Consider the following 12176-nt stretch of genomic DNA (forward strand, 5'->3'; position numbering starts at 1 on the left):
AATACTTTTTTCATTGGCTGATATCCACTTGAGATCGGTATCATCAAAGTAGTATTGCTCTCATTTCATGATTCATTGAGCAATCAATTTCGGCATTCGACCGAAATACGCGTCAAAAGATAAAAAGTCTCGTTCCGAACTTGTGTAGGCCTACATTGCTAGGGCCTAAGTGTGTTTTAATGACTGATTCACAAATTATAGAAATAAACAAGAATTTTTTTTAAAAGAACACGCAATGATAGGGTACCAACGCTCGTGGTTTTGGTTGTTCTGCATAGTTTATGAAGATATTCATTGCAAAGCGCTATATATCCATTCCTACATGTTACTTATTTTGCCCTCTTAATTATTAATTATAATTATGAATTTGACTGAACGCATAACATCTTTATTCCGCCCCCTATAACATCGTTTATAGGTGCCCAAAAACGTCAAGAATTCCGCTACTGCGGAAAAGATTACAAAAATGGGTGAACCTCCGTGGCAAACGCATTTTATATCAATAACCAATGATTTACCACCCCAGACCTCACACATCCTTCTGCCAGGGGCAGATGCATATGGGGACCTAGAACTGGGGCCAAACATTATTTATGTAAAACCGGGGTCAGAGGATGATTTAAGGAAGCCCCATCATGCACTGCAAACGTGTTATCACTAGAGTTTCAACTGCCACTTTACTTTTCAAATCCCATTGAATTCTGTGCAAAAGATGTTGTTTAAGAATATTGTGCGTGTGTCATTATTAATGTACTTGGTCGATTTCAGAACAAAAGTGATGTATGCATAAAGGATAATTCACACCTTCTGTAGGTAACATAAAATGTGAACTCGGCTAGCATTTTGAATGCGTTTTTATTGTAAATATATCAGTCCAAATTCAAATTTAACCATGCCCGTCAATGCAATGTGCGAGCAGTGGTGTCATGTTCACTCACACAGCTGTGCTAACCGCGAGTCAACACAGTGGCGTGGTGGGAAGTGCTTAAATCATCCTCTGAACCGGGGTGGAGGCAGAAACTATTTGAGGTATTTTGGGCTGGTCTTTAGACTTATTAATCAGAAAGAGTGGCGAATTATAGCTTAAATAAAAGTGGAAAGCCTATACATAAATTCGTCGCATTTTTACAAAAAAAGTCGCATTTTTATAATTATTGAGAAAATAGGTCCGCGAATTAAAAAATGGCAGAATCGGGTTTGCAGTCTTGAGAGGATGTCAAAATCATTGGGGATTTTTGAAATCATCGTTCGTCGAACGATATTCAGGTGACCTCGAGCCTTTCATATAAATCAATAGTATCTCGCTATCAGTTGAGCGATATTTAATCCGATCCAACTCATATTTTATTCGTTGCCGTATATATTTTGACGTCACAAAAAGTATTCGAAGCCGAATATTCGCCTTCGAATATGCACTATGAACCGACCCTTATGCCGGGGACTTGTGCTCCAATTGTCATGAGGAGGAATGAATACCGGTATGAATATGATGAACATGTTGTTTAGAAGTCTAGAAGAAGATAGCTCATAGCTGAAGATGTAACCTCTTTGGCCCAGGTTTGTTGAGTATGAAAATCAAGCATTTATAATTATTATAATTGAATATTAATGATTAAACATGTTATAATAATATTGAGTCAACTCATTCTGTCGCGAACAAATAATATACTTTTGACTTTGGAGCAATTAAGTGATAAAATTTGATAAAACCATTCCGTGATAAAACCAGAGAAGATGATAAAACCGATACTTTGCCTTATGTAGTTGATACCAGCTTTTGTTGACTATTAATTGATCTTCCATCCACTGTACCGAACAAGTGCATAAGTGGACTATCCCATAACTATTTTAGGTTGAACCTGAGGTATCAAATAATAATAAATACAATTTTACCACTTCTAACTTGAACACTGTTCAGATTTAGATATCAAATAATATAACATATAAAATAATATGTAATAAAATTTATTTCAAGTTTAATTTGGCTCAGGAAATGATGTTTGATATTGTTTAAATACGGTGAGTAAAATAAACACCCCTATGTTTTCAAAATGGAGTAGGTAGGACTCCCTAGTCACGTGACATCAATCAAAGGATACCGCTTGTCCACACACACACAGGCTCTGTATAATGTGTATGTGTATTCACCCACGATTCCGTCAATATCATGATATACGGTGTGTATACGAGAATGGCATGTGTATGAGGCCAAAAACTTGACAACAGTTTCGCAAGTATTCGTCCGATTTTCCCCTGACTTTTTGGAAATTATGTGGATTATAGAAGAGACATGAATCCAAGATGTTATTGCTAACATTTCTTCTCCTCTCTGGGCGTATAATCAGCGTTTACACAGGTAAAGAAAATAACGCTGATAGTGGCGATCGGCCGACCGGTTCCAATGGAGGCAGAAACAGCGGAGGGAGTAATGGTGGATCGTCGATCACCGCTGCGAACTCAAACAGGGCCAGTGTTGAAGTAGTTTTATATGAAAGTGATTTTAACGGTGACTATAGCACCAGAACGTATCAACTTGTTGGAGATTTTTCACCATCGGGAACTAAAATAAGTGCTGAGGGGGAGATATTACAGGTATGTGGTGCCCAGATAAGTTTATTTACATCGCATTCTTGAGCTTGCTTCGGAAGTATTTTTGTATTGTTTGTAGACGCCTTGCCCTTGATTGAAGAAAAGTTCGAATATAAAAATGCTTGGGCAGTGCAGTGCTTATAATGAAAAGCAACTGTTGTGCTTAGGGACAATTTTACTACCTGAATTCCCAGCAATACTGACCCTTGTCATAACCTCAGATATAAACTAAAAACGGGGAAGTCTGCAATATTATTATATTTGAGGAAAATGATGTATGAATGAAATTGAAAACCCAAGGAGTAAAATTTAAAAATGTTACTATTTTAAAGCTGAAGTGACCCAATATGTTTGGAAAATCAAATTCTATAAAACTTATGCACACTGTATACCGCCAGTACATAAAATGTTGTCCCCTTAAATCATTCATAATGCAAAAGGAACACATTTATGTTTCTTGTATTTGTAAATGTGACTATATATAGTATTAATTCGAATTCCTTATGGAATTAATACTGACATTCATCATATGAATGATACAGCGTGATACTGGTAGTCTACAGTGTTTTTATTTAAAAAAAAATGATATTAATCATCATCATCATAAATTGATATATATATCAAATGAAAGACCCTATCTATTTTTCTTAAGTTCCAAATCGGTGTATTTCCGTTTTCCGAAGATATCATCAAAAATGCTGTCAAAAAAAATTATAGTCTCATTAACGTGGTATACTGTACATGTATACCACAGTCGAGACTATTTCGAAAGTTTGTTGATGATTTCTTAGGAAATATACCGTTTGGAACATGAGAAAAATATATGTAAATCGGGTCACCCACTTTTGAAAGGGCATTTCGTGATCCACAGCCTCATCCCCCCACTTTTTATACCACTGGAAACCTTTGGCTACATAATATGTACCGGTACCAAATATTTCTTGCAGATTTAAATTCGTTTAGTAAAAATATCGCCAAATTTGAATTTCGTTCTGGTGTACCGGAACGAAATTACACACAGTGGCCTACATTGTATGGAGCAGTGTATACACACAATCATGCATAACTCGCAAACGAAAAATCGGAAACAACTGAAATTTTGGGAATAAGCTTTTTTTTTTTTGTGAATGTCTACTGAAAAATGTCATAAAAAGAGGATGCTAGGATCACGAAAGTACATGTACTCCTTTCTAAGTTACTGGTAGTGATTTTTACTAAGTTGAGATTTGCACAAAAATCTTCTTTGACTATCGTATTGACTGGTTTGTTGGCACACACAGCTATCTGAGGGGAAAATTTAAATAAAAAAAATGGTCTTCCAAAAATGCTTGCCCCTCCCTGCTCAAGGCATGAAAAAAAAAACCTTCCTAGTCCCCCCCCCCCAGGTCTGCCAAAAATTCAAATTGACATTGCCAAAAATCCCTTGTGGCCTGTCAAAAATATCCCCCCCCCCTCCCGGCCCTCTCCACATGCTAAATTTTTGAGAATCCAATTTGCAATGGTCTACATTGTACATAATAATTATAATTCGAGCAAATTGAGCATGAATATGTGTGCCAAAAATTTCTCTTCCCCCTCGTTTGACTTGCCAAAAACCTCTTGCCCCGCCCTGGCCTTTTGACTTGCCCCACCTTTTACCCTGCCAAGAATTGCTTGTCTCCCCCTATTTTTGATTTTGATTGGATATAGGGATGTGCGGTTGGGATTCGGAAAATACCCCTGAGCCTATTTGACGTGATATTGGATCTATAGGCAAAAAAAACAAAAAAAAAACAAACAAAAAATCTTATCTTTTATTCTCATTAGTTTATTTTGATAAGTAAATTTTTTCCAGAAAAAAAAAAATTGTAATTTAATATTGTGTACATCGCCGTTGTTTTTTAACAATAAAACAATTTTTTTCTGGCCTAAACTGCTGAAGGACAAGGTATTTGGAATTAATTAATATAAAAATGTTACAGTACAGTAACTCTTAATCTTATAGTTATGGCCAAAATTGAAATTAGTCTCCATGATGTGGAACATAAATGTAATTTCTTTGCACCAGTGACAATCGAAACCAGTCATTTACACATGTTATTACCAATTGAAAATTTAAACCATCCATACCAATAGTCCAATACAATATGATGTTCAATGAGTTGGATCATGTTTTCCCAACTATTTTATGAAGCCACTTGGCTGTGTCTGGTATCCATATCATTGCCAACTTACCCTGTTTCAGACCCACAGGCGGCACCACAATTGTCCCTGTATATTACAGTGCCAGAAGTTGGTAAGTGCAATAGCTGCCCTGTGAACATATTGGCAATTTAAACACAGTACAATGTATAGGCCTGTTGTCATGGCAGCTATTGCACTTACCCACTTCTGGCACTGAGCAGCCACTGTATCATGTTTGACTGTCCCTGTTTTCTACAGTGCCTACTCACTTGATGGCCCTTGGCCCCTATTTGACTTCTGTGGAAAATTATCAAACAATTCAGGCAATTTTTCTATCAAAGGAATATGGGAAATGAGTTAAAATCTAGTTCCGTCTAGGCCTACATGTATGTACATGGGTGTGTGATGCAAGGAGCAGATGTTTGATGGGGGTGTGTAGGTTGGGTTCTGCTGGAGGACATCAGGCTTTATGTGTTGTAAATTGTTTCAAGTTCAATACATTTGACTTTGGCATGCTTGAACTTGAAAATATTTTATTTTTATTAAAAGTATTGGTTTCCAGCCTACATGTAGAGATGAATTCCAATAAAATCATGGTTGATGCAGGGACTGCCTTTTGAGGAGAGCGAGAGTAAATTTTGCTCTCTACTGCTCTCCATAATTCTGATAGGCCCTATATCATGTAGGAGAGTGATTTTTTTTATCTCTCCTTAGTTGGCCATTCTCTCCTTACATTTTATTGTAAATTGCTCTTATACAGCTCTCCTTGAAGGCTCCAGAAGGGCTATTTAATGCTCTCCTACAAAATTGATGTTTTTTTTTTTTTTGGGGGGGCATTGAATCCAACTTTATAGGACAGCCATGGTTGACTCTGCGGGGAGGGTCCAAAATCATAATTTTGAGGGTACATGTATGCTCTCTGCAGATCTGGAATTGGTATGTTTTTTAAGAGCTGATGGCTTATCTGCAAGGGGGGGGGGGGTCTTGAACTCTCTCGTCCTTGTGATCAACTTGGAAAATACACCCCAAAACACTTTGGGGCTTTACCAACTTGATATCAAGGTTCTTTCATCACTCTGTTTTTCTCAAAATTAGGTGTCTTTCGGAGCTGTGCTGGTCAAAAACATGGCTTTCCAGGGAATATTATTCCTGCCCCCCACAAAGTTTCCATTTAACTTTAACTGAACAGCATCCGGAGCGGAGGCCCAGCACTATATTCAAGGCACATCTCATTTGCCACATGTTTTGTGGATTTCACAAGCGCATCTTAAAAGGCTTGGTGATGAAACATCCACACTTTACACACAAACAGCACAATGTAGTTGAAAGAAGCATTTTCTGGCAGTCATGCTTTGAAAATGTTTAGGTTTTTAAATAACATTACATGTAATACCTTTATACCTTAGTGGTACCAACCTCAAATTCATACATTGTAGGCCTACATATTATCCATGCAGGCCTCGAAATAAGCCAGAATTTCTGAGGGTCATTTGGGCCCTTGATCTTAATGTTTGAGGGCCCTCACAAATGTTTGTGGGCCCGAATTTAAGCCATTGGTTTTAAAACCTATGAACCCCACAAAAAAGTGAGCAAATTGTCACAAATTTTGCGGGCCATTTGGGCCCGCTGGATGTGTCTTTTGTGGGCCCTCACTGATTTTCGGGGGCCGAGGGCCCTTGGGCTCCCCTTATTTCGAGCCCTGTATCCATGTGAAAGACTTAAATAATTTTGACAATTTTATTTAAAAAAAAGAATATGACATAAACTAACTCAATGTGAGCAACTTGTCCCAGCACATCCCTTTTTAAAGGGATTCTTAATAGGGCCTATATATGTATACTTTTATGGAAATCTTTGTGCACCCATTTGAAATTGTTACCAAAAATCAAAAATGTTAATTTTGTGTTTACTGGGAAGGCTTTACATGTATCATTGTATGTAGGTGGACAACACCATGAACAACTGTACATTTCAATATGCATTTCATTGTGTGTAGTCAGTGTTCACATTTAGTTTGGCATTGGCCATGTTGGAAGAGCCATTTGGCAATGCAATTATTTTCAAGATCATTTTCAGGTCATGGGTACAGTTTTCCAAGTCGTAAATCTCTGTGTCTTTATAAGCAGCTTCAAGATTGGAATGGCATTCAGGTATCCTTGGTGACCAAAGGCACATGTCATTAGGGTACCAGTACATACATACGTACATGTACTATGATGTAGTATAATGATCATACAGGGTGTCCCAGAAAAAATTACCGGGCAAATGAATTTGGACGTAAGTCGAGGAATAGACATCAGAATCTAAAAATCTAAAAGTCAGCGTGTAGCCCATCTGATTTTGCATCTTATATGCTAAATTTACTGGAATCAGTTGACTGATTGCGAAGAAATGAGCGTTTACATAACGCATGCGTCAATTCACTTCATTCCAAGTTTGAAAGAAAGATCATTCAACACAATGCGCACTAGGGGTTAACTGTCAATCGGCTTCATATTTTGTTCGGTGAAATCCTTTTCGTTCTTTTTAAATAATCTTTCTTGCAAAACATTTAATTAGGTTGTGTTCAAATTTTAAAATCTGCACGATATTAATGAAAGCTTGCATGTAAGATAATGCTCAGTACTTGTAAATATCTTTTTTCGTTAATGTTGATATAAATGTCGCATAAAGAATTATTGCATACAGAATTCCAGCTGGTTAAAAATCTTTCTCACACACGTTAATGTTTTGGAATATTTCCAAGAAATTGTAATGCAAAGTTTAAAACTTCAACATTAATGTCGCATGGTATCACACGTGAAGCTGTAAGCACTTGATCATTGTAATTCGTGGCTCAAATGTTCTTTGGAAAGTTAAAAATACAACATATTTGCACAACCTAAAGAATTAAAGTTGGAAAGCTACCAATTGCAGAAATCAAAGTTTTCTCGGACAAAGCAGTGAAAGCATGAATAGCATAACACCTTCGAATTATAAAACATATAATGTGAACTAAATTTAATGAGATACACAAACTTTAGGAAGCGGTGAGCAAGTATGATAAAGGTGCCTGTTGATCAAACTTGGAATGAACTGCATTGATGCGTGTATTATGTAATCGTTAATTTCTTCGCAACCAGTCAACCGAATCAAATCAAATTTTCGTATGTGATGCACAATAAAATAGGCTATGCGTTACATTTTAAATTGTTTGACTCTGATGTCTATTTCTCGACTTGCATTCAATTTTATTCACTCGGTAATTTTTTCTGGGACACCCTGTACAACGTTATTTGCTGTTGACTTTTATAGTAATTTTAATACATGTACTAATTTTCATTACACTGTTGAGTGAGTTTACAGATCTACTAATACCAATTATGGAGAGCATTATATAGCACAACCTTCCCTTTTGAAAGTCTAGTACCACCGTACCAGAAGAGGAGAAATGTCCCATCCTGAAAAATATAGTTTATTTGAATAGTTTTAAACTTTATAAGTTCATGACTAAGATTTCATTTCCATGTAGATATTCTGACTGAAAAGAAATCAAAACAGTTTCCTTTTTCAATACCATTTTACTATGAACCACAGTGGCCTCATCCCAATGGCATAGTTTAATAACCTCAATCATGAACAATCATAGTGCACAATTTGACCTCAAGTTGTACATGAGTTTTTGTACCAAAATTTTCAAAGGTCATTCAATGAATGTACAAATATATTAGGTTTTAAGAATTGTGCCCTGATAGATGAGCATGTTGTACTTGTGGATCCTAGTGATTGTTGAAAATCATGATCTGTGTACAGCTGATGTTGACTGCTGCTTAGCAACTGAGTTGCCAGTTGATTTTCTCTCAGTTATCAGATTGTCAAATATGTGACTCAAATTGTATTGCTCCTCATCTCTGTTCATGGTTATGCCCGCTTCCTTATGGTGATTGCTTTTGAAATAAAGTTTTAATTATTTTATTCTAAGCGGACTAAGTACTGTAGGCCTATATAGCAAGGTTAATTGAGGTCAATCTAGCACTATTCCAGTTCTCTAGGACTTTAAACCTTTTCTTTCAAGGTGCGATTTTTCAGGATCATGTCCAAGACTGATCATTTCTATTAATACTTTTAACAATTTGCAATTGGTTCCTGAAAAGCCAACAAAAAAGTGTCACCCACACAGATCCCATCGGCACACAGATGCCACAAGAGGTATTGTCCTGTAAAATAGGAACCCATTGAGGCATAGGGTGTATTCATTTAATGACAAAAATGCCAGTTTAAAGTCAATTGGAAATTGGCCTCGGGCAGGTTTAGAATGTAGTTTGTTAATTGTTGTATTTGCAAGTTTATTTACTGTTGGTGAAGAGTTTGAAAGTGATAGATCCGAAAGAGGGGTGGCAGCGAATGGGCCTGTTATTGCTGTACATCTACATGTAGACAAGTTTAAAATAAATTGAATTTGACAAAAATGAATCTGTGGAAGATTCCTTTCTGATTTGATTTTTTAATGAACAATGTACCGTACTCCATCATTGGGGCCTGTGCTTGAAAGAATTTAAAGGTGTAGGCCTACATAAAACCAGGGTTGCTGGGTGTATTACCAGTAATGCTCTACTGTATTTAGGCCAGTACTAATAAAGGGTGTGTGTTTATAAATTAGGCCTATTTGTATTTTCATTTCTACAAGTAGGCCTCCTCAGAGATCTGCTACATAATTATGCACATATTTTAGAATATAATTTTTGATAGAAAAATCCAAGCAATTAGGTGTGAAAAAGGTGTGAAGTTGTACAATCAAGGAAAGAGACTAGTGTGAATGGCTACAAATATCCTTCCTTCTTCAATTCACAATAAACATTTGACAGCCTTAAAATTTCTCACTATAGATACATGTACATGTGATGTACTAAATGGTCAACATTAAGTGCTTGGAAACTAGCACTTTAGAGTTCCGCTAACTGAGTACGGACAGGGAAAAGCAATTTGGTAGCACCATGCATCAGAGGTTACACTAATGAAGATATTGTCACTGTTGAAAACCAAATGCATGCTATATGTATCTAAAACTGTTTGAATCCATTACTATTTTGTAGGTAATGCAGGCCTCAAATTTAATTTTTTTGGTTTCCAAGTGTCCCTGACATTTTAAGAATTTTTTTGTGCAAAATTTTGCCCTGTCCAGAGACTCTTACAGATCCTCGAAACCCGACATCTGCTTAACTTGGTGACCGATCGCTCCTGTGACAAAAAGCTGGGTTTTTAGCAGTTCTTGGAGTATACAAAATCTAGCGTGTTTAAAAAGCCCACGGTAGGGCTTATTTATACATGCGCACATCGGCAATCTTTGCTGGTAACATGTACATTTTGTACTGTACATTTGTATACATATGTGTGTGGATGTTGAACATAAACATTGCCGTGAACTTGATGGCGATGTATGCCCTCAATAACATGATGTTTTTACATGTCAAGTACCTGAAGTATGTTGCGATTAATCATCATTAAAATTGTTGCTGGCTCACAAATGGAATCCCAGTGCGTGTGATGGCACATTTTATTATCATGCAGTGCAATTGCAATGGGCATGGTAGCTTTCTTGGCCTAGTGTGGCAAGTCCTGCTAGGCCTCATCCCCAGGGCCCCATGACCAAATCATGTGAACATGGTGAAATGAATTTGAACTTTTCGGTCTTTCTGTGCTGTAAAACACTGAGTATCAGTTTTAATGAAATTCACTTTCAGGCTAATGAAAGTTGAATACACTGTAGTTTCCTGTTGCCAGTTTTGCCACCTGCCCTAATGTTACTTATTTGCCAAAACTTACATTATATTTTCCAAAAAAAAAATTGTGGTGACTTGATGAGATTCTAAAATGAACTATGGTAAGCAGGCCCATAACCAGGATTAAATTTTTTGTAGGGAGTGGGTGGGGGGGGGGCTAGTTTTGAAAAAGTTGACCGGGAGGGGGTGGGGGTTGGATTAATATCAAAAAAGGTGACTTCTTTTTTTCAAAATTTGGACCTTTTTGACCAAAAAGGCTTGCAAAGTATGGGACTTTTTGGGTCAAAGAAGGGGACTTTCTTGACCTTTGGCCATTTGGGTACTCTCCCTCACCCCCTTGTTATGGGCCTGATGGTAAGAAAAAAGGTGAAGGCCTTGACCGAGATTCTATCGCCCAATGTTACAAATATAATTATGTATAGGCTTATGGGGCTTTGAAATATATACGGTCTCTAGATATTGTAGCCATGTACGAAAAAATAATACAAAAGGTTTTTTTTGCGCTAAAACTTGAATTCACTTTTGGATTGATTTGTCATAGTTTTGTGTTAAACATGCTAAACCAATGACGACATCAATATTGAATCAATACTGTCCAGCCAGCTCCTGTTTACATGGTACATATCATGCAGATCATGTTCCCTTTTTCTCCGATCTTAAGTTGTCTAGATCCAATCGAAGACATCCTGGCGTCGAGGCGAGCATTTCATCTCCTCGCAAAACTCACTCAAGTACTGTTCATGTGTCATCTGGGTAAACTTGGTATGACTCTGTTATCTGGCAGAGTAAATATGTACTCCAAGATATGGACAAATAAACGATGAAAACTTAAGTTATATGCCAGGGGAAATAAGACTTACGCTAGGTGTAAACGGCAGGTATAGATCTAGGAACACGACGCTGGCAGTACTACATGTAGGTCCCATCTGATGTCTTTTTTACATATTGCTGAATCTAGGGGAAAATATGAAAGTACAAATCACTTAAAGGAGGATTTTGTGATCCTAGCATCCTCTTTTTATGACATTTTTCAGTAGATATCCTCGAAAAAAGCTTATTTCCCAAATTTCAGTTGATTCCGATTTTGCGTTTGCGAGTTATGCATGATTTTAAAAATGTGTATTACACTGCTCCATAGACAATGTGTTGTAATTTCGTTCCGTGCACCAGAACGAAATTCAAATTTAGCGATATTTTTGCTAAACGAATTAATCTGCAAGAAATATTTGGTACATAAACATTATGTAGCCAGAGGTATCCAGTGGTGTAAAAATCTCAACTTTTTGGGAAAAGTGGGGATGAGGCTGTGGATCACGAAATGCCCCTTTAAAAGTTAAACTTTGGGAAGCCCGTTCTTTTATGAATCTCTGAAGGTAGAGGAACAATCTGATGCAAATTTTATGAAAATCGTAGCAACTTGAATTTTGACTCCTGTACAATGTGAAGATTGACCTTTGAGTAACTCCATAAGCAAGGGTGAAAATAAGAGAGTTTGAAGTTGAACCAGGGGCCACTTTGGCAAAAAAAGTGGCCCCTGGTTCACCAAGATTTGGAAGAACCAGGGGCCATTTCCAATTACCAAGGGGCCAATAAAAATAAAGATGTGCAAGATGAGTTAAATAAGCACTATTTGCTTGTAATTTGATATTTTTGGTTCACTATCCA

The 12176-nt window shown here is 37.0% G+C and overlaps 1 protein-coding gene across 1 annotated transcript in view; it reads left to right on the plus strand.

Moving 5' to 3' along the window:
* The first annotated feature begins 2125 nt into the window (after window positions 1-2125).
* LOC140164732 (uncharacterized) overlaps window positions 2126-12176 on the plus strand; it is a 207879-nt gene continuing 197828 nt past the window's right edge. Inside the window, 1 exon segment of the mRNA XM_072188088.1 lies at window positions 2126-2592. Within this exon segment, the coding sequence (XP_072044189.1) occupies window positions 2302-2592 (291 nt within the window). The 5' untranslated portion in view covers window positions 2126-2301.

This window comes from Amphiura filiformis, chromosome 11, assembly GCF_039555335.1.
Source record: "Amphiura filiformis chromosome 11, Afil_fr2py, whole genome shotgun sequence".
Lineage (NCBI taxonomy): Eukaryota > Metazoa > Echinodermata > Ophiuroidea > Amphilepidida > Amphiuridae > Amphiura > Amphiura filiformis.